The sequence below is a fragment of the Ranitomeya imitator genome, chromosome 2 (genome assembly GCF_032444005.1).
Source record: "Ranitomeya imitator isolate aRanImi1 chromosome 2, aRanImi1.pri, whole genome shotgun sequence".
Taxonomy (NCBI): domain Eukaryota; kingdom Metazoa; phylum Chordata; class Amphibia; order Anura; family Dendrobatidae; genus Ranitomeya; species Ranitomeya imitator.
In genome coordinates this window covers 666,576,397-666,599,380 of record NC_091283.1, presented here as the reverse complement: position 1 = coordinate 666,599,380, position 22,984 = coordinate 666,576,397, and the positions used below count along the sequence as shown (strand labels likewise).

At 46.7% G+C, this 22,984-nt stretch overlaps 1 protein-coding gene across 2 annotated transcripts in view; it reads left to right on the top strand.

The window, feature by feature from the left end:
* Positions 1-785: 785 nt before the first annotated feature.
* Positions 786-22,984, top strand: part of KAT6B (lysine acetyltransferase 6B) — a 259,060-nt gene continuing 236,861 nt past the window's right edge. For both annotated transcript variants that reach the window (XM_069752999.1, XM_069752998.1), the window contains exons 1-2: positions 786-897; positions 7,276-8,101. In XM_069752999.1, coding sequence (XP_069609100.1) covers positions 7,481-8,101 — 621 coding nt within the window. In that variant the 5' untranslated portion in view covers positions 786-897; positions 7,276-7,480. The remainder of the gene's footprint in view (positions 898-7,275; positions 8,102-22,984) is intronic.

Sequence of the window (22,984 nt, the reverse complement as noted above, 5' to 3'; positions counted from 1 at the left end):
GCTCAGTAGTTAGCACTAATGTATAGAGAGCAGCCTGGTGGCTCAGTGGGTAGCACTGTGCCCTATATATAGGGCAGTGTGGTGGCTTAGTGGGTAGCCCTGTACTATACATAATTTCTATATAGATGATGACACCGTGGCACACTACTCCCCGGATTGGGGCAGACATACCACTGGCACAGGTAGGGCCGGACCAGTCCGTACCTGGGCATGTGGGGCCCCGGAGGTGAGGGGCCACCACCACCCCTGTCCCCACAGCAGCTTCTGTCACACCGGCTGCGGGTAGAGGTGACAGTCGATGTGTCGGAGTCGGACTTGTGGCCAGCTGCCTGCCGGGAGCCCCGGGAAGCTGCGCCCATTAGCCGGGGTCGCTGCGGCTGCAGAGGAGGCTGCTGGAGGTCCCCGGCGGCCATGAGCCCCGGAGCAGGTGACAGTTGGGGGTCTCCTCCATCCCACCCTGCGGCCGCACTAGCTGTTTTCTGGTCCCCCCTCGCTCCGGGAGCTGTACACGATATTGACGCCCACAGATCAGCATTGGGTCAGTGTGGTCCGGACAGCAGCGCTCTCTGCAGCCGGACGGACGGAGCGAGCACTCAGGAGCCAGCTGCGCCCGAGCCACGAGCCCGCCAATCACAGCCCCGCAATCCCGGACCCAGCGTCCAGGGGGGCGGACACAGCCGGAGCCTCATTAGCGTATTAGCCCCGCCCCACTGCTTAAACCAGCCAGGATTTATGGAAATGTATAACTGACAGGCACTTGGGCCAATTAGCATTGCAGGGGGTGGGGCCGGCGAGGTAGGTGAGGTGTAATGAGACTCGGTGTAATCAGTGTCAAATCGGACCCGAATACAGAGCAACAAAATGGCGGAGGATTCTTAACGATGTATTCGCTGTCGGGTGAGTGCAGCAGTTCGCCTCTGAGTAGCGCTGTTTTGAGTTGGTGTCTCAGGGTGGGTGATGAGGTGGCGGTAATGTAGGTGACGTCATGCCTGTGACGCGCTTGTGACGTCATCAGGTATGTGGCTTCGTGCAGCCTGCAGTGCGGTGAGTGCAGCGGGTGGTGTCCTGCCGCCAGCGGGCGCTGTGCCAGTGTGACGCCCCCTAGCGCTGTGCACCTGCCGCCCGTGACGTCACTGCTGGTCTCAGCGGCTCCGTGTGCGGCTCGGCTCTGCGCCATTAACCCCTTCCGTCATGGCCAAATACACGGTGGCTTCCTGCGAGAGGCAGAACGGTCTCATGTAAATGGTTAGAGGACGGGACGGCTGTGCTGTCACTGTCACCGGTCACGGCCCTTGTTATAATGGTAATGCTTGGTAACATTTCAGAAGTTTCTAAAAGAAAAAAAATTCCCTTGAAATTTATCGTCTGGGTTAAATAAACTTTTACACTTTCCAATATTGACGTCTACTGCCAAACAAGGTCATTGTATAATGCTGTAGATAAGCCCGGGCGACTGCAAGAGAAGGAGGGTAAGTTATTCTACTCAGCGGGGGCGGTCCGGTCCGGTGGGGGTCGCGGGTCCGGTGGGGGTCGCGGGTCCGGTGGGGGTCGCGGGTCCGGTGGGGGTCGCAGCTCCGGTGGGGGTCGCAGCTCCGGTGGGGGTCGCGGGTCCGGTGGGGGTCGCGGGTCCGGTGGGGGTCGCGGGTCCGGGGCTCTCATCTTGTGGTGCCTGGAAAGGTCAGAGAGGCGCCTGCGCACTGCAGTACTTTACCTCAGCGGGGCAGCTCCGTGCGCCTGCTCCGGAGCGAGGAAGAAGCAGGATTCACGAAGATGGGGGCACCGTCAGACCGCACCGCCCCTCGGGGGAGTATAATAAAACGTATTTTTCTTCTCTTTTAGGTCGAACCGGGGGCTTATCTACAGCATTACAGAATGTGGTGTATAAGCCCTTAAAGGCAGTGGCCGCATCTTATAGCGGCAAAACGAGGTGACAGGTTCCCTTTAATCTACATCATTTCAGTGTATGCTTTATATTTTCACAAATACAGTATAAAGTGAGAAAAAAAAGTTTTTAAACATGAGAAATAGAAAAAAACAAGTTCAAATCACCTCCTTTTGCCCCATTAGAAATCAAGCCATGAATAATCACATGTTTGGTGTTGCTGCTTTCCTGAAAGTCCGATCTATGACCATATAAAAGTCCACCGTGACTCATTGAAGTGAAGGGTCCTGTTAGAATGCTTTGTTTTTGGGGATTTCTCCAGAATCCGCATTGTACTGCTCTGCATGTGTGTGAGCGGACCATAATCTGAATGTACAATATGCTGCCTGTACACCCTTAGGCCGGGGTCACACTAGAGAAATACGGGCGAGGGAGAGGCGCAAAACCAACGCATTGCACATGGACCAATGTTTCTCTATGGGGCAGCTTCCATTAGCCGTCTATTTCTCGGCCATATTTTACGGGCTGAGAAAATCGATTGTCAGTGTATTCCTACAAAAATCCGTTTTGATACAGAAAAGATATATATCTTGGTACCATCTTTTCAGTTAGCCATTAAATGGTATCAACCACTGAGGACTCTCAATTCTAAATATTTTTCTCCAAAAATCCGCCAATGAATGTCTATGGAGACGAGAAAAATACGGATTACTCACGGACCATGTGTGTGACTTGCGAGAAATACGCATCGGTGTTCTATAGAAAAGCCAGTAATTCAGTGCGATGTACAGTAAAATAACACTAACAGGTTAGAATAGAACAGATAAAATTAATGTCTACAAACAGCTAGATAGCAGAAAAGCCAGGAATTTAATTGCCGGCTTTTGCTATCTCCTTCCCAAACCCAATAGGATATGACACATGGTTTACATACAGTAAACCATTTCATATCCCTTATTTTTTTTACATATTCCTGACTACTAATGTAAGAAGTGTCGGTGTGCAAAATTTGGGAGCTCTAGGTGTTAAAATAAAGGGTTAAATCACGGAAAAAACTGGCGTGGGCTCCCGTGCAATTTTCTCCACCAGAGTGGTAAAGCCAGTGACTGAGGGCAGATATTAATAGCCTGGAGAGGGTCCATGGTTATTGCCCCCCCCCTGGCTAAAAACACCTGCCCCCAGCCACCCCAGAAAAGGCACATCTGTAAGATGCGCCTATTCTGGCACTTGGCCACTCTCTTCCTACTCCCGAGTAGCGGTGGAATATGGGGTAATAAGGGGTTAATGTCACCTTGCTATTGTAAGGTGACATTAAGCCGGGTTAATAATTGAGAGATGTCAATAAGACACCTATCCATTATTAATCCAATAGTAATAAAGGGTTAAAAATACATACACACACTATTTTAATGAAATAAACACATGGGGTTTTAATATCTTAATTGTACGATTAATCCAACTGAAGAGCCTCGTTCTCCTGAAAAAAAAGGAAAATAAAAAAGCAACAATATACCATACATGTCCGCCATACAGTCATATCACACTATGTAAATCCATCTGAAGGGGTTAAATACATTTGGGGCATGTGCACACGCTGCGGATTTTGCTGCGTTTCCGCAGCTGCGGATCCGCAGCAGTTTCCCATGAGTTTACATTACAATGTAAACCTATGGGAAACAGAAAACGCTGTGCCCATGCTGCGGAAAAAAATGCGCGGAAACGCAGCGGTTTACATTCCGCAGCATGTCACTTCTTTCTGCGGATTCCGCAGCGGCTTTACACCTGCTCCAATAGAAAACCGCAGTGAAATCCACAGAAAAACCGCGGTAAATCCGCGATAAATTGCAGCAGAAACGCAGCGTTTTTTGCCCTGCAGATTTATCAATTCCGCTGCGGAAAAATCCGCAGAGGACCATTATACGTGTGCACATAGCCTTACAACCAGGAGCGCTGCTAATGCAGCTGCCCCTGGCTGTAAAAACTGGGGAATGAATAGAATGCAGCTTCGTTGACTTGAGGTGCTGCGCCCCCTGCATGCATAAACTCATATGAACTCTAGCGTGGGAAAATATTCAGAAAAATTTTCAGAATATTTTCACGAATATTTAAACCCATAGATCCATTCTATGTCCAATTTGCAAGCCGGCGATAAAATCTTGCTGTGCGGATGCCATACGAATAATTTTTGGAGAAAAAATCGCATCCTCGCATTGAATACGGATCACTGTTCAGGAACTTTTCTGCGTATCTCGGCCGTAAAAGACGGACCGTGTTTTTATACGTTAGGTCTGACCCCGGCCTTAGGCTGTGTTCACACTTTGCGTTTTTACTGCTGCAGGCAAAACCTGCTCTCTCTCCAGTAAAGAAGCAATGTAAAAAAATACTCTTACCAAAAATTGTTGGTGTTTTCTAGTGCGGTCCTTTTACTGCCTTTTTGTCAGGGTACATTTATCTGGTGTACACGCTCATTAGTGTATAACAAATAATCTGATTCAACTTCATCAGGGTCTGGCACCAGAAACGAGGTAAAACCTGATACCTGCGGTTTTTGCACTGACCTATTTCTTTCAATGGGAGGAAAACCCTGAAAGAAGTGACATGCTGCATTTTTCAAAAACGTTTGACAAAAACTGTGTGCATGAGATTTTTGAAATCTTTTAGACTTTGCTGGTACTTTGAGATGCCGCTAAAAATTTGCATAAATGCCGCAAAAAAAAAAACCTGTTGCAAAAATGCAACATGTGAGCATAGCATAAAACTTTTAGTGAAAAAACAGAAGGTACACCAGTATGTGAAACCCATTTATTTTTGTTATCCAAAAGTTTAACCCCTGGAGCTTTTTTCGGTTTTGCGTTTTAGTTTTTTCGCTCCCCTCCTTCCCAGAGCCATAACTTTTATTTATTTTTTTTTTTTTTTCCCGTCAATATGGCCATGTGAGGGCTGTTTTTTTGCAGGACAAGTTGTACTTTTGAACAACACCATTGGTTTTACCATGTTGTGTACTAGAAAACGGGGAAAAATTTCCAAGTGTAGTGAAATTGCAAAAAAAAGTGCAATCCCACACTTGCTAAAACTGACCTGCCATTATGATTCTCCAGGTCATTACGAGTTCATAGACACCAAACATGTCTAGGTTATTTTTTATCTAAGTGATGGAAAAAAAAATCCAAACTTTGCTAAAAAAAAAAAAAATAATCACCCAATTTTCTGATACCCTTAGTGTCTCAATTTTTCGTGATCTCGGGTCGGGTGAGGGCTTATTTTTTGCGTACCAAGCTGTTTTTTTTTAATGATACCATTGCGGTGCAGACACGTTCTTTTGATCGCCCGTTATTACATTTTAATGCAATGTTGCGGCGACCAAAAAAACGTAATTCTGGCATTTTGGCTTTTTTCTTGCTATGCCATTTAGCGATCAGGTTCATCCGTTTTTTGATAGATCGGGCAATTCTGAATTCGGCGATACCAAATATGTGTAGGTTTGATTTTTTTTTTTTTAAGTTTTTATAATTTGTTTTATTTTGAAAGGGGGGTGATTTGAACTTTTATATTTTTTTAATATTTTTTTAAAACTTTTTTTTTTTTTTTTTTACTTTTGGCATGCTTCAACAGCCTCCATGCATGGTAGGCTAGAAGCTGCCACAACTTGATTGGTTCTGCTCCATAGAGGCGATGCTCAGATCGCCTCTATGTAGCAGAATTCCATACTTGCTATGAGCGCCGACCACAGGGTGGCGCTCATAGCAATCTGGCGCATTAACAACCATAGAGGTCTCAAGGAGACCTCTGGTTGTCATGCCGACGCACCGATGACCCCCGATCATGTGACGAGGGTCACCGGTGTGCGTATTTCCAGCCGGATGGCTGGAAGCACTTCTTAAATGCTTCTGTCAGACTTTGACAGCAGCATTTAACTAGTTAATAGGCGCTGGTGGATCACGATTCCACCTACGCCTATTGCGGGCACATGTCAGCTGTTTAAAACAGCTGACATGTACCAGACTTGATGCTGGCTTACCGCCGGAGCCCACATCAAAGCAGCTGTTGGGATTAGTCCAGTTTAATTACATTCATGATCTGTGCAATATAAACATTGGTGACCAGTGTGTGAAATTGAACAATGCCTGTGACAAAACACTATGTAAACCATGTCCTATAAACTCAATTCTCTGTCAGAATCTTAGGTAAACTATTCCTGACTAGTGATGAGCAGTATGCTCATTGCTCGGGTGACCTCCGAGTATTTGTAAGTGCTCGGAGATTTAGTTTTCTTTGCTGCAGCTGAATGATTTACAGCTGCTAGCCAGCCTGAGTACATGTGGGGGTTGCCTGGTTGCTAGGGAATCCCCACATGTAATCAAGCTGCCTAGCAGCTGTAAATCATTCAGCTGCAGCAAAGAAAACTAAATCTCTGAGCACTAACAAATACTCAGAGATCACCCAAGTGTGCTCGGGAAAACCCGAGCAATGAGTACGCTCGCTCATCACTAGTCCTGACCAATTCACCTCCCCCACTGTTATTTGTAGTTGCTTTCATGAACTGATGTGAACATTTTTTTTTGTCCAGAATAGTCATTATTTTTTCAGACAGAAAAATCTTTTTCAACTAAATAATTTGATCAAATTTCCCTTTTTCCAAAAAATGGTTTTATGGTTTCACATTGGTGACCTGTGTTCATGCTTCTGTGGTAGAAGTAAAGCTGAACTTTGGGATCCTAAAAAAAAAACGCAGCAAAACCTGCTTTTTGTAAGCAGCTTCTTTACTGACCTCTCTCTCTGCAGAAAAAAGCTTAACGTGTGAACATAGTCATAGAACCAAGCTATAGCTGCTGTCCAAAAGAACTGCGTGGTCACCAGTCTGTATGTAACCCTAGCCTAAAGGACATATTTTAACTTTATGTTAATAAATACATTTTATGAAATTGTATAAATTTGCTGTTAGAGAATAGAAACCTTCCGGATTCCATCTGGAGATTGATACACATTATGGGCCCCTCTCGTAATAAGCTATGCACTTGTCAGATTCCGTGCATATCTGGGCCCGAGGTTCTGGGCAGAGCCGCTGATGCTATGTTAGCCTGGTAAAACTCCAGACACAATGCTGGACATCCATCAAACCCCATGCTGGTTCAGTCTTACTGGAGCGGTGTTAGGATTCACCTTGTACTGTTCCAATAGTTTCCTATGTGGCTGTATTGCACATGGTTTGCTGCATAATTCTTGGTTGAAGTTGCTTGTTGGCTCTTATGTTTGACAGTATTTATCCCTGGGTTAACCTTGAATATCTTGAGCTCCTTTCTCACAGAAAGCTCATAGTGGTGTCTCCCTGTCCTTTATTTATATGTCCCTTTCTTTGATCATTTCAATGAAGTCTGTTTCCTCTTTTTCCTTAGATTTTGTTTTATGGCGGGGATTTATGGAGTTCCAGCTGTTCTTTTGATGTGTGCCCTTCTGATGGGTTTCTGCTCTGAAGATGGATGTGTGTAAGCTGTTGCCGAATACAACCTAGGATACATTTGGTTATGGGCTGGGTGATCACAGTGGTGCACGGATGACCTCTATAGGCAGCACCAGGCCTCTGGATACACCTTATTAACCATGGTAAAACTTGCAAACCCTCTTTATACGGAGTGGATTTTGGAAGCCATACAAAAGGTTAAACGTCAAAAGCAACGTCCATCGGAGGAACGGATTTGTCATGCTGTGTGCGTTTCTCATGGGCTTGATAGAAGACGTGTCCTTGAGCAACTGGAACTTGGTGTTCAGGATGGGTCAGTCCTCAGAGTTCTTAACAAAGGTGTGGCTTCCTACAAGGACCCAGAAAACCCTGGACGCCTTATAACCCTCACACTTGATCATTTTGCTAAACCAAACAAGGGGCCCCGGCCACTAAGTGCTGACTTGAGAAGTGTGGATTGGAATAAACTCCTTCATAGAGCGATTGAAGGACTGCAGGAGTCCAATGGATCATCACTGAAGAATATTGAGAAGTTTTTGCGTATCCAGAATGATTTGACTGGAATTGTTGTGAACCCTGTCTTCCAAAGACGATTGCGTCTTGCAGCAAAAAGAGCTGTTAGCAATGGAAGACTGCTAAAAGATGGTCCACAGTATAGGATTAACTATGGAGGTCTGGGAGGAAAAGGATCTTCTGGATATTGCAGTTTTTCCATCTCCTTGCTCCCACCAGTTAGCCTTCTCCCTCATGAAAAGGACCAGGTAAGTGGACTAGTAGAACTCTTGTTTCCAGCTTTGTTACAGTGCTGTCACTGGCAACAACCTGATGCTCATGTGGTTGTGTTATTTGATTTAGACTGATAATATCCCTACTCTAGTTTAGTCTTCCATGTCTTATCTTCTTGATATGTTGGATAAATGTGGTGTCCCATGATCTTATGTGAACCTTGTGCAGCTGATAGACACTTGTTGAATGGGTTGTCCTGCTTGACCGCTAAATTGCATGTCATAAAATAAAAACATATTCCTACCCCTTCAGAGCAGACTTCCGCTCTGACAGAGTGCTGAAAGGCTGCAGTCGATCAGCGGTCACAGCAATCAAGTGATATAAAATGTGACTTCACAACCAGGAGACACTTTAGCGCTCTGGGAGGTAAGTAACTATATACAATCATGACCGAAAGTGTTGGCACCCTTGTGCCAGAAAATGAAGCATTTCTCCCAGAAAATGCAATTACACACATTTTGTTAAGCACATGTTTATTTCCTTTGTTGTTTTTTTGTATTGTTCCAATACACACAGAGGGGAAAAAAGGCAAATTGGTCATAATTTCACACACAACCCCAGAAATGGATCAGGCAAAATTGGGAGTAAACAACTTTTTCCAGGATGTCATCCTGACAGCACCCTGGAGGACGTCCTCCTCCCCTTGCTGGGACAGGAAACACACGAGTTTAAAAGGCCAAGTCCCACCCACAGTCCTCAGTGTTTTTCCTGTCCCTGCAAGGAATGGACTCACGAGTGAGAAGCTGCGCAGGACTTACCGGTGCTCAGGGGGATCGTGCGGCTTGCCAATACCCTTCCCCCTGTCAAGAGGCTCAGGGCAGAAACCCTCCGGTGGGGGGTCCCTCTGCTCCAAAGACCAGGAGTGGACGAAGCTCCTGGTGGCAGCCGCTCCTCCCGGTGGGAGGCTCTCGGCTGCGGACGCTATCCACGCGGTGCGCGGCCATCCTGGGCAGCGTGGTATCCAGAACGGCGTCTCCCGGCAGGAAGTCGTCAGAACGCGTCACTTCCGGTCCGTCGGCATTTCGTTACCGCTACTTCCGGTAACGCTGTATGCGCGGGGGAAAGTGTGCAGTGAATCGCACAGCGGCAGAAGCGCTCCTGATCTGGCGCTGAGAGCTGCGGGGACCTGCTACCCTCATCATGGAAGCAAGTACTCCAACCGAGGAGGGGGTAAGTGCGCATGGCGCAAGTTCCCCTATCTATATGCAGAAGCAGGCTCACCCCAGTGCTTATCCCTTCTTATGTCATTTAAGGATAAGGGAAACCCCGCGGGTCCTCCTGTTCAGATTAAGAAATCCGGCAAGGCATCTGGGAAATCTGTTAGATGTCCCCTTTGTAATATGAAGCTCCCGGACTCCCATGGGAAATCTTTATGTGGGGACTGCACAGCTAAGGTCGTAAGGGACGAACAACCCACATTGCTGGCTGAGATGAGATCCCTTATACGTGAAGAAGTACAAGCTTCTTTGTCTACCATGGTGCAGAAATCCAGTCCTATCCCCACCCGTAAGCGGGCCAGACGGGAGCAGGACTTAAGAGAACAGGAGGTTACTTCTGAGGACAAGTCTAACTCAGAGGACTTCGTCTCAGAGGAAGAGGGAGAGCTTCCGTCAGGAAGCCAGGATTACCAAAGAAAATACCTCTTCCAGGCAGAAGACACAAATGATCTGGTGCAGGCGGTGCGATGCACTATGCAAATAGAGGAGACATCTAAACCACAAACCAGGCAGGACTTGATGTTTGGTGGACTTATGTCACGTCAGCAGACAGTATTTCCGGTTAGCGAGCACATTAAGGCCATGATTCTGGAAGAATGGAAAGAGGCAGAACGCCGGCTGGTGTTATCCAAGGACTTTAAGGCTCGTCTACCTTATGAGCCGGAGGACATAAAACTATGGGACGAAGTTCCCAAAATTGACGTTCCTGTGGCAAAGGTGGCCAAGAAAACGGCCATACCTTTTGAAGACTCATCAAACTTGCGTGATCCTATGGATAGGAAAGCCGACATATTGTTAAAAAGAGCCTGGGAATCTTCTGCGGCTCTAATAAAAACAAATATAGCGGCTACTTCGGTGGCTCGGTCTATGTATCTATGGATGGGTCAATTGGAGGAACACCTATCCAATAAGACCCCGAGATCTGAAATCATAAATTCCCTCCCTATGATGAAATCTGCCACGGCTTATCTGTCTGATATGACTGCTGAGTCAGTCAGGTTTTCGGCCAGATGCAGTTCCTTATCTAACGCGGCTAGGAGGGCGGTCTGGCTAAGGTCCTGGTCGGGGGATAATGCTTCCAAATCTAAACTTTGTTCAATTCCCTTCTCAGGTGAAAGGGTTTTTGGACCCTCCCTGGATACCATTTTGGAGTCAGCCTCCGACAAAAAGAAGGGGTTTCCAGAGGAGAAATCTAAGAAGCCCCAGTCCTTTCGGAGAGGATTCCCCTTCAGAAGGCAGTCTGAGTTTCGAGGAGGCAGATCCAGTAGAGGATCTTATAGGGGCTCCCGTAGCCAGGGCAATAGAAACAGAGGTTTCTTCTTCAGCCCTTCCTCAAAATCTAAATCGCAATGACGCCAGTCTCATAGGGGGTCGACTCCGCCAATTTTCGCACAATTGGGCTCGGATCACTCAAAATCAGTGGGTCCTTCGGACCATCTCAGAAGGTTACAGTATAGAGCTCTACTCCCCCCCCCCCCCCCCCCCCCCCCCCCACCAGACAGATTCATCAGTCCTACGGTAGTACCGCGAGACTCTCCCATGTTGACAGACCTGATGGAAATGCTCTCCTCAGAGGTCATAGTTCCGGTACCATCTCCGGAAATAGGCTTGGGTCATTACTCCTCCCTTTTTTCCATAATGAAACCGTCCGGCGAATCTCGCACTATAATAAATCTGAAACCTCTAAATGCCTGGGTCAGGTACAAGAGGTTTCGTATGGAATCCATCCGTTCGGCAATACTCCTAATAGACCAGAATGCTGTGATGTGCACTCTAGATCTAAAGAGTGCCTATTATCAGGTTCCCGTCCACCCTTCTTCTCAGAGGCTTCTGAGGTTTGCGGTAGTCCTACCGTCCGGGACCTGTCACTTCCAGTTTCAGTGCCTTCCATTTGGTCTTGCCTCAGCACCTCGTATCTTCACAAAACTGGTGTCGGAGATTGTCGCTTTCCTAAGAAATCAAGGGATCAGAATAATCCCTTATCTCGACGACTTTCTACTGGTGGCAAGAACGCCAGAAATTCTATCAGACCACAGGAACCAAACTATTTCAGTGATGGAAGAACTTGGTTGGGTCATAAATTGGCGGAAATCCGATTTGACTCCAGAGTGCATGAAGACGTTTCTGGGAGTACGTCTGGATTCAAGGAACAGAATATCCCTCTTACCCGAGTCCAAGCTGATTTCAGTGCAGTCTCAGGTTTGGCTCCTGCTGGAGCACAGGGTGACGACAAGGACGGCCATGCGAGTCCTCGGCCTGATGACGGCCTGTATTCCGTGTGTGAGATGGGCTCAGTTCCATTCAAGACCACTACAGAAATTGATTCTTTCCAGTTGGGACAGGAATCTGTCTTCTCTGGACAGTACTTTACACCTATCACATTGTGTAAGAAGGTCTCTCCTCTGGTGGACAAAGCCAGAGAAATTAAGAAAAGGAGTATTATGGTCCGCAGATCCATACGTAGTAGTTACTACAGATGCCAGCGCTTGGGGCTGGGGAGCTCACCTAGAAGACAGGATCCTTCAGGGGAGATGGCCGGAAGACGTCATCCACAGCTCCTCCAACTTCAAAGAACTATACGCGGTCTGGGAAGCTTTGAGAAGGAACCGACACATCCTGGAAAATCGTCATGTCAGGATAATGTCCGACAATGTGACAACAGTCTCTTTTCTGAAACATCAAGGAGGTGCGAAACACCATGCGCTTCAGGAACTGACAAGAGAAGATATTTCGTTGGGCAGAAAGATCGGTCCTTTCTATTTCAGCGGATCACCTAGAAGGCTCCCAGAACGTTATAGCGGACTATCTCAGCAGAAGGGAGGTGTCTGCAACAGAGTGGGAACTCAACCAGGACGTCTTCCAGGACTTATGTCTTCGCTGGGGAACCCCCTGTATAGACCTATTCGCAAGCAGGAGAAATTCGAAGGTCTCAAAATTCTTCTCTCTGAACCCGCGGGATCTTCCAGAAGGAATAGATGCTCTGAGCCAGGATTGGACGGAACCTCTCTCGTATGCATTTCCCCCTCTGGCGTTGGTTCCGGCTGTTCTCAGAAAGATCAAGGAGGATCGAGCTCTCGTCATATTGATCGTTCCATACTGGCCAAGAAGGAGTTGGTTTTCCCTTCTACTAGAGCTAGCAATCGAGAATCCAGTAGAGCTCCCTCTCAGAGCGGATATAATCCACCAGGGTCCGGTATTCCACCCAAACCCAGAGAAGCTCCATCTCTCGGCATGGATCCTGAAGGGTCCATCTTGAAGGCCAAGGGTCTATCAAGCCAAGTAATATCTACTATGAAGTCTAGTAGGAAGCCTGTTACGTCAGCAATTTACTTGAAAATTTGGAGACGGTTCTGTCTGGAGGGTGGCAGGTCTGAGGTTACGGCAGGCACTCCCGACTTACCCAGAATTTTAGATTTCTTGCAGGCTGGGTTTGACAAAGGTCTTAAACCAAGCACATTGAAGGTGCAGATCTCGGCACTTAGTTCTTTCCTCGACTATCCCCTAGCGTCACACCCGTGGATAGTTAGATTCATCAGAGCTACCCAGAGGTTGCGCCCCACTATCAGACATATGTCTCCTTCTTGGGACCTTAACTTGGTCCTCAGATTTCTCTGCAAAGACCTCTATGCGTCAGTGGATAATATGCCCATTTCCATTCTTACACGTAAAACGGCGTTTCTTGTAGCAGTGACTACGGCTAAAAGAGTGGGGGAAATTCAGTCCCTGTGTACTAGGGACCCATACCTTCAAATTAGAGAGGATTGTATAATTCTTAAACTCGACCCCTCCTTTATTCCAAAAGTAGGAACATCTAAAAATAGAAATCAAGAGATTGTGTTACCATCTTTCTGCAATAACCCTGCTAATGCTAAAGAAAAAGTCCTTCATTCTCTGGATGTCAGGCATGCAGTTCTTGACTACCTGGCAGGCACCAACACTTGGCGCATCGACCCAAACCTATTCATTTTGTATGGGGGCAAAAATAGGGGTAAAAAGGCCTCTATTGCTCAGTGGATCACGTCTGTGATCTCTGAGGCCTATCAATCTGAAGGGCTCTCTCCTCCGGAGGGTCTCCATGTACATTCGACTAGAGGGATAGCTACTTCTTGGGCAGAGAGGGCAGGTGCCTCTCTAGAACAGATTTGTAAGGCCGCGACATGGGCTAGTGCCAATACCTTTTGCAAACACTATAAACTTGATGTTTTCGTCTGGTCAGCATACTGCATTCGGGAGAAAGGTTCTCCAAGCGGTTATCCCACCCTGAGGAGGTGCTTTGGTACTCTCCAGGGTGCTGTCAGGATGACGTCCTGGAAAATAGGTATTAAGCTTACCGTTAATTATGTTTCCAGGAGTCCATCCTGACAGCACGGGTAGTTCCCTCCCTGTATTATTATATGATGCATGGTATTCTAGCATGTTTGTAACCTATTCCTAGCATATGATGTAATATGTTCCTGGTTATAATGTGATATGTTTACTACCATTAAACAAAGATTTTTTCTGCATTTCCTTGAGGCGGTTCTTGTTACAACACTGAGGACTGTGGGTGGGACTTGGCCTTTTAAACTCGTGTGTTTCCTGTCCCAGCAAGGGGAGGAGGACGTCCTCCAGGGTGCTGTCAGGATGGACTCCTGGAAACATAATTAACGGTAAGCTTAATACCTATTTTTCAAGTATGTGATGGTCGTTCAAACGCACCTGTGGCAAGTAACAGGTGTGGGCAATATAAAAATCACATTTGAAACCAGATAATAGGGGAGAAGTTGACTCAATCTTTGCATTGTGTGTCTGTGCATGACACAGAAGGAGAAGAGAACCAAAATTGTTGAAAAATATCAACAATCTCAATGTCTATAATCTATCTCAAGAGATCTTGATGTTCCTTTGTCCATGGTGCACAGTATACTCAAGAAGTTTAGAACCCATGGTACTGTAGCTAATTTTCTTTGTTTTGTTCTAATCTACACAAAGGAAATAAACGTGTATAACAAAACGTGTTATTGCAGTAATTATCTAGGAAAAAGACTTGATTTTCTGAAACCACTTCAAGGGTGCCAACACTTTCAGCTATGACTGTGTATGTATGTGTATACAGTTTTGCTCAAAAGTTTATATACCCCGGCAGAATTTTTGCTTTCTTGGCCTTTTTTTCAGAGAATATGAATGATAACACCAAAACTTTTTCTCCACTCATGGTTAGTGGTTGGGTGAAGCCATTTATTGTCAGACTACTGTGTTTTCTCTTTTTAAATCATATTGACAACCCAAAACATCCAAATGACCCTGATCAAAAGTTAACATACCCCATTTCTTAATACCGTGTATTGCCCACTGTAACATCAATGACAGCTTGAAGTCTTTTGTGGTCGTTGTTTATTTTCTCAGATGGTAAAGCTGCCCACTCTATAATAGGTTAAGTTTAAAAAATAATTTGTAAATGTGCAACACTCCTGTAATAGCTGTAGGAAATTATGGAAATAGATGGAAAAATATTTAGAATTAAGAGTCCTCAGTGGTTGATACCTTTTAATGGCTAACTGAAAAGATGGTAACAAATTGCAAGCTTTCGAGACTACACAGGTCTCTTCATCAGGCAAAGACTAAAACAAATTCTGAAGAATCAACTGTTTATCACACATGGTAATTCTGCTTCATGTCACCTGGCTTATCCATGGGTTTTTTTCCCCTCTATTTTTTTTTTTTTTCCTATACTATGTTGTGCATAAATATGTGATTCTTCAGAATTTATTTTAGTCTTTGCCTGATGAAGAGACCTGTGTAGTCTCGAAAGCTTGCAATTTGTTACCATCTTTTCAGTTAGCCATTAAAAGGTATCAACCACTGAGGACTCTTAATTCTAAATATTTTTCTATCCACTGGCTAACACGGTACCAAGATATATTTCTTTCCTCTATGGAAATAGATGGAGAATTGATTACCTTGTTGGTGCCTAAAACACATACCGTATATACTCGAGTATAAGCCGAGATTTTCAGCCCAAATTTTTGGGCTGAAAGTGCCCCTCTCGGCTTATACTCGAGTCAATGTGGGTGGCAGGGTCGGCGGGTGAGGGGGTGAGGGCGCTGAGGTATACTTACCTAGTCCCAGCGATCCTCGCGCTGTCCCTGCCTTCCTCCCCGTCTTCTGTGCTGCAGCTTCTTCCTCTCTTCAGCGGTCACGTGGGACCGCTCATTAGAGATATGAATAAGCGGCTCCACCTCCCATAGGGGCGGAGCCGCCTATTCATTCCTCTAATCGGCGGTGCCGGTGACCGCTGACAGGAAGAGCTGCGGCACCGAAGACCAGGCAGAGGGACAGCGCGAGGATCGCCAGGACTAGGTGAGTATGTCATATTCACCTGTCCTCGTTCCAGCCGCCGGGCGTCGCTCCATCTTCCCGGCCGGCGCCTCCATCTTCCCGACGTCTGCGCTCTGACTGTTCAGGCAGAGGGCGCGATGACGCATATAGTGTGCGCGGCGCCCTCTGCCTGATCAGTCAGAGCAGAGACGCCGGGAAGATGGAGGCGCCGGAACGAGACGCCGGGAGCTGCAATCAAGGGAGGTGAGTATGTGTTTTTTTTTTTAATTGCAGCGGCGGCGGCGGCGGCGGCAGAGATTTCTATGGGGCACAATGAACGGTGCAGGGAGCAGAGCTGTGTATATATGTGGGACATGCAGGGAGCAGAGCTGTGTATATATGTGGGACATGCAGGGAGCAGAGCTGTGTATATATGTGGGACATGCAGGGAGCAGAGCTGTGTATATATGTGGGACATGCAGGGAGCAGAGCTGTGTATATATGTGGGACATGCAGGGAGCAGAGCTGTGTATATATGTGGGACATGCAGGCGGCAGAGCTGTGTATATATGTGGGACATGCAGGGAGCAGAGCTGTGTATATATGTGGGACATGCAGGGAGCAGAGCTGTGTATATATGAGGGACATGCAGGCGGCAGAGCTGTGTATATATGTGAGACATGCAGGCGGCAGAGCTGTGTATATATGTGGGACATGCAGGGAGCATATGGCACCGTATATGGCACAGCAATGGGGCACAATGAACGGTGCAGAGCACCGTATATGGCACAGCAATGGGGCACAATGAACGGTGCAGAGCACCGTATATGGCACAGCAATGGGGCACAATGAACGGTGCAGAGCACCGTATATGGCACAGCAATGGGGCACAATGAACGGTGCAGAGCACCGTATATGGGCACAGCAATGGGGCACAATGAACGGTGCAGAGCACTATATGGGGCACAGCTATGGGGAAATAATGAACGGTGCAGAGCACTATATGGCACAGCTATGGGGAAATAATGATCTATTTTTATTTTTGAAATTCACCGGTAAATGCTGCATTTCCACCCTAGGCTTATACTCGAGTCAATAAGTTTTCCCAGTTTTTTGTGGCAAAATTAGGGGGGTCGGCTTATACTCGGGTCGGCTTATACTCGAGTATATACGGTAAGTTGGTTAGATTTTGTGCCCTCTTGTCTGAATGATCAGATACTGAAACAGATGTGCTGCAGGCCTTTTATTCCACTTCAGCAAAACTGTAGGTTAACGCATTTGCGGTGTTCTCCCATTAGTGCTGATATTCTCATGTTGGTACTGTTTTCGTGTGTCTTTAGTACACTTAGTGAAATTGAAAGACCATAGAAGTTTCTGTGCTGGCATTAATAGTACTTCTCCAGGTTTGTAATTTTGCTCATAATTCTAGTATTCTAAATCCCCTTAATCCGTTAGGTGTTTTTTTTTAAGGCTAAATGGTGATTCAGAATGTGAGATTTGTCTGCATGATTTGGACTTCTGATTTTTAGCAAGTCCACTTTAAAAGGTGCTTATCTACTATATAATTGTCTAAGGGGTACTTCCGTCTGTCCTTCTGTCTGTCTGTCTGTCTGTCAGTCTGTCTGTCACGGATATTCATTGGTCGTGGCCTCTGTCTATCATGGAAATCCAAGTCACTGAATGGTCGCCGCAAAACAGCCACGACCAATCAGCGACGGGCACAGTCCGGAAGAAAATGGCCGCTTCTTACTCCCCGCAGTCAGTGGCCGGCGCCTGCTCCGTACTCCCCGCAGTGTCCCCGGCGCCCGCTCCATACTCCCCGCAGTCACTGTCCCCGGCGCCCGCTCCATACTTCCCTCCGGTCACCGCTAACACAGGGTTAATGCCGGCGGTAACGGCCCGCGGGTAGCGCACTCTGTTACCGCTGCTCTTAACCCTGTGTGTCCCCAACCTTTTACTATTGATGCTGCCTATGCGGCATCAATAGTAAAAAAAAAAAAGTAATGTTAAAAAAACAAAAAACCTGCTATACTCACCCTCCGTTGTCCGCTGAGGCGCTCGCTCCTGCCGCCATCTTCCTTTCCCAGCGATGCTTTGCGAAATTACCCAGAAGACCTAGCGGTCTCACGAGACCGCTAAGTCATCTGGGTAATTTTGCAAAGCATCCTGGGAACGGAAGATGGCGGCAGCCGCGCGCCCATCGACACAGCGCCATTGGATCCCAGGAGGCGGAGAGACAGGACGCTGAGGAGCAGCGACCAGAATGGTGAGTATGTTAAACTACAAGGGGCCATCGGATCGTTAGGTGAGTATGATTATTTTTTAACCTGTGACATACGTGGCTGCCCAATATACTACGTGACTGGGCAATATACTACGTGGATCTGTGCTGTATAATACGTAGCTTTGCAATATACTACGTGGCTCTGTGCTGTATACTACGTCACTGGGCAATATACTACGTGGCTCTGTGCTGTATACTATGTCACTGGGCAATATACTATGTGGCTGGGCAATATACTATGTGGCCATGCATATTCTAGAGTACTCGATGCGTTAGAATCGGGCTACCATCTAGTAATAATAATAATAATTTTTATTTATATAGTTTTTATTTATATTTACATATTTCGCAGCACTTAACAATTAAGCGGGGACATGTACAGACAATAAATTCAATACAAGTTAAGACTATTTAAACAGTGACATTAGGGGTGAGGTCCCCCTGCTCGCAAGCTTACAATCTACAAGGAAATGGGGGGGACACAATAGATGAAAAGTGCTTGGTATTTCAGGTCTGGCAATTATAATAAACTAGATTGTGCCCGATTCTAACGCATCGGGTATTCTAGAATATGCATATCCCCGTAGTATATGGACAATGATGATTCCAGAATTCGCGGCAGACTGTGCCCGTCGCTGATTGGTCGAGGCAACCTTTAGGACATCATCGTCGCCATGGCAACCATTATGACATCTACGTCGATACTGTGCCCGTCGCTGAATCAGAAACGTGGGATTTCTACGTCCTTTATGACATCATCGTCGCTGTGCCCGTTGCTGATTGGTCGAGGCCTGGCGGCCTCGACCAATCAGAGACACAGGATGTCTACGTCCTTTATGACATCATCGTCGCTGTGCCCGTTGCTGATTGGTCGAGGCCTGGCGGCCTCGACCAATCAGAGACGCGGGATTTCTACGTCGATGCTGTGCCGGTCTCTGATTGGTCGAGGCCTGGCGGCCTCGACCAATCAGAGACGCGGGATTTCCAGGACAGACAGACAGACAGACGGAAAAACCCTTAGACAATTATATATATAGATAGGGATTTTCATGTAAAGCTGCATGATCCGGTCATCATCCCATGTGTTTAAGTGCAATAGTCAAGTATCAAGTGCATGGAGGGTGTGGAGACAGATGAATAGTAGGGTGCAGATTCAGAATAATATTTCGAAGAAGGGAACAGGGCAAACTTAGTTTACTGAGTAGTTGATGTGATAGGCTTGTTTGAAGAGATTGGTTTTTAAAGCGTGCTTGAATAGGTCAGGGCTGGGTATCATTCTGATCGTCTGGGGAAGTGCATTCCAGAGAGCTGGCGCAGCACGAGAAGTCTTGGAGACTGAGGTGCAAGGTTCAGATTACAGGGGATGTTAGTCTTAGGTCATTTGTAGAATGGAGGGCACGTGTAGGGTGATAGACAGAGATGAGAGAGAAGATAAAAGGCGGTGCAGAACTGTGGAGAGCTTTGTGGGTGAGAGAGATGAGTTTATACTGGACCCTGTAGCGAACGGGTAGCCAGTGTAATGACTGGCACAAGATGGAGGCATCGGTGAAGCGGCTGGACAGAAATATGACCCTGGCTGCCGCATTCAAGATGGATTAGAGAGGAGAAAGTTTGGTTAGAGGGAGACTGATCAGAAGAGAGTTGCAGTAGTCCAGACGAGTATGAATAAGAGCGACAGTAAGAGTCTTAGCAGTTTCAAAGGTGAGAAAAGGTCGGATTCTGGAGATGTTTTTAAGATGCAGGTGACAAGAGCGAGTGAGTGATCGAACTTTCCTTTACACCCTATATCCGGTGTCGAATATGACCTCAAGACAGCGGGTATGCTGATTGAGAGTTAGGGTTGAACCCTCCAGGGTAATTTCGATGTTGGGTAGAGTGAGGTTAGTAGAAGGGAGAAACACAAGAAGTTCCGTTTTGGAGAGATTTAGTTTGATAGAGGGAGGACATGATGTTAGAGACAGCAGACAGACAATCCTTGGTATTTCGAATTAGGGTAGGGGTGATATCAGGGGAAGAAGTGTATATTTGGGTGTCGTCAGCATAGAGATGATACTGGAACTCAAATCTGAAGAGGAGGGGGCCTAGGACTGATCCCTGTGGGACTCCGATAGTAAGGGGACGAGGAGAGGAAGAGGAGCCAGCAAAAATACAGTGAAGGAGCGGTCAGAGAGATAGGAGGAGAACCAGGAGAGGGCTGTGTCCTTGAGGCCTATAGAGCGGAGCATAGTGAGGAGGAGCTGGTGATCCACAGTGTCAAATGTGGCAGAGAGATCCAGGAGAATCAGCAGGGGGAATGACCTTTGGATTTAGTTGTTAGATCATTAGAGACTTTAGTGAGGGCAGTTTCAGTGGAGTGTAAAGAGCGGAAACCAGATTGTAAGGGGTCGAGAAGAGTTATCCGAGAGATAGCGGATTAGACGGGAGTGCACCAAGCGTTCCAGGAGTTTAAAGATGAAGGAAAGGTTGAAGGAAAGGTTAGAGACAGGTCTGTAGTTAGCAGTGCGGTTCTGGTCCAGGGATGGCTTTTAAAGTAGTAAGGGGTTATGATTGCATGTTTAAATGAGAACGGAAAGATACCTGAAGAAAGAGAGAGGTTAAATATTTTAGCCAAGTGAGTGGTGACCACTGGTGAGAGAGACTGCAGGAGATGTGAAGGAATGGGGTCAATGTTGCAGGTTGTAGGCCGAGCAGAAGCGAGGAGCTTGGAAACTTCTTGTTCTGAAACAGGCTCAAAGATGTTTAGTGAGCTTTAGGTGCGGCAGGGAAGGGGATCCAGGCACTGAGGAGATTGGGCTGAGATATCCTGATGGATGTGGTTGATTTTTTTTTTTCTTTCTAGGAAATAATTGGCCAGATCCTCACCGCTGAGGTTGGTGATGGGGGCCTGTACTTTAGGTTTCAGGAGGGAGTGTAATGTTTCAAAAAGTCGTTTTTGGGTTGTTGGATAGTGAGGTAATGAGGGTGGTGAAGTAGGATTATTTGGCCAGATGAAGGGCAAAGTTATAGGTTTTGAGCATGAACTTATAGTGGATGAAGTCTTCTGCTAAGAGAGATTTTCTCCACTGCCGCTCTGCACACCTTGAGCAACACTGAATAAAGCGTGTTTGCATAGTGTGCCAGTGCTGCCATTGTCTGTGTCGGGTCTTTGTGTATAGAAGGTGCTGCTTCATCTAAGGCTACTTTCACACTGGCGTTTTTTTTAATACGTCACAATACGTCGTTTAGGGGAAAAAACGCATCGTGCAAAGTTGTTTGCAGGATGCGTTTTTGCCCCATAGTTACATTACCGACGTATTGACACACGTCGCAACCTTCTTGCGACGGTTGCGCCGTGTTGTGGCGGACCGCCGGGAGCAAAAAAACGTTAAATGTAACATTTTTTGCAACGAACGGACCGCTTTTTCCGACCGCGCATGTGCGGCCAGAACTCCGCCCCCACCTCCCCGCACCTCACAATGGGGCAGCGGATGCGGCGGAGAAATGCATCCGCTGCACCCGTTGTGCGGCACAACAACCGCATTGCGTCGGGCCGAATCCGACGCTAGTGTGAAAGTAGCCTAAGGCATTCTTCAGTGTATTATTGAAGCGTGACAATGCTTAGTCTGGACAGGAGAGGGAGGAGATGGGGGCTAAAGATGTGTGGAGATTGTTCATAAGCTGCTGGGTATTAATGGTACGTGTATTCTGATAAGTGTGGTAAGGGGGGTCCCATCACTAGGCTGGCGCCGGGGTGAATGGGAGTACTTCCGGGTTCAACCGGAAGTAGCGTCACACGTCAAGGAGAGCGCTGTGCTGACACTCCCGGGACGGAGGAAGTTCACGGACGCTCACACCGCCTCTCCTCTGTACTATATTAAGAGGCAAGGCATAAGCAGCAGTGCCAATAGCCTCTCTAAACATGGCGGACCCGACTGCGGAATAGCGGGTGCCAGTGGACGTTCCACACCCCCCCCGTGGTACTAAAGGTTTCGGTTGGTGAGTGCCTTTGTAAGGCAAATAACATGTCAGTAACTCAGTATCTCTGTAATAATCAAAACTGACCCGGCCTTCTTACCAAAGGTCAATTCAAAATTCCATAGGGACCAGGAGATAGTTTTACCCTCATTTTGTTCCAATCCAAAATCCCAGGGAGAACAAACTTTTCGTTGCCTTGATGTCAGACGTTGCCTAATCCAATACCTGGAACTGACAAAATCATGGCGACAGTCTTCAGCCCTTTTTGTTTCCTTTCAGTGAGCAAACAGGGGTAAGAAAGCCACAAAATGTACTATATCTACTATTGCATGCTGGCTCCGCATGGTTATTGCACTCTCTTACTCATCTGCAGGGCAATGCCCTCCACTAGGGGTGACAGCACACTCCACAAGAGCTATTGCCACATCCTGGACAGAGAGGGCAAACGCGTCGATAGAGCAAATTTGTATTGCGGCAGTATGGTCTTCACCTTCTACCTTCTTTCGCCACTATAGGTTAAACTTGGGGCTTTCAAGTCTTGCCTTTGGGAGGAAGTCTTATCGGCTGTTGTCCCACCCTAGGAGGAGTCTTCTATTTTCTCCTCTCACGTTAGGTGCCGTCATGGGGAAGGGAAAAAATGATAATTACTTACCGGTAATTTGATTTTCCAGATCCATGACGGCACCGTATTAATTCCCGCCCTATCTTGGTGATGGTTGTGTGTGGTACTGGCACAAAAAGAAAAAAAAAACACAAAAAAAGAGGTGTATATATATATATATAGAATGTGTATATATAATATAAGATAAAAATATATACAGATATGGAGATAAATGTAATTTACATTAAACCTGAACTAACAAAGCGGTTACCTTACATACTCTGTCAACAAACTGAGGAGAGAGGTGCCGCACCCATCTTTTATCTCCTATGCAGGTTTCCTGTTCCTCGGGGGGCTGGGACCATCTCTCACGTTAGGTGACGTCATGGATCTGGAAAATCAAATTACCGGTAAGTAATTATCATTTTTCCGAAGGGTCCCAATGCAATAATAGAGCATCAAATCTGCGAAAAATCCGCAAAATTAATGAACATGCTGCGTTTTT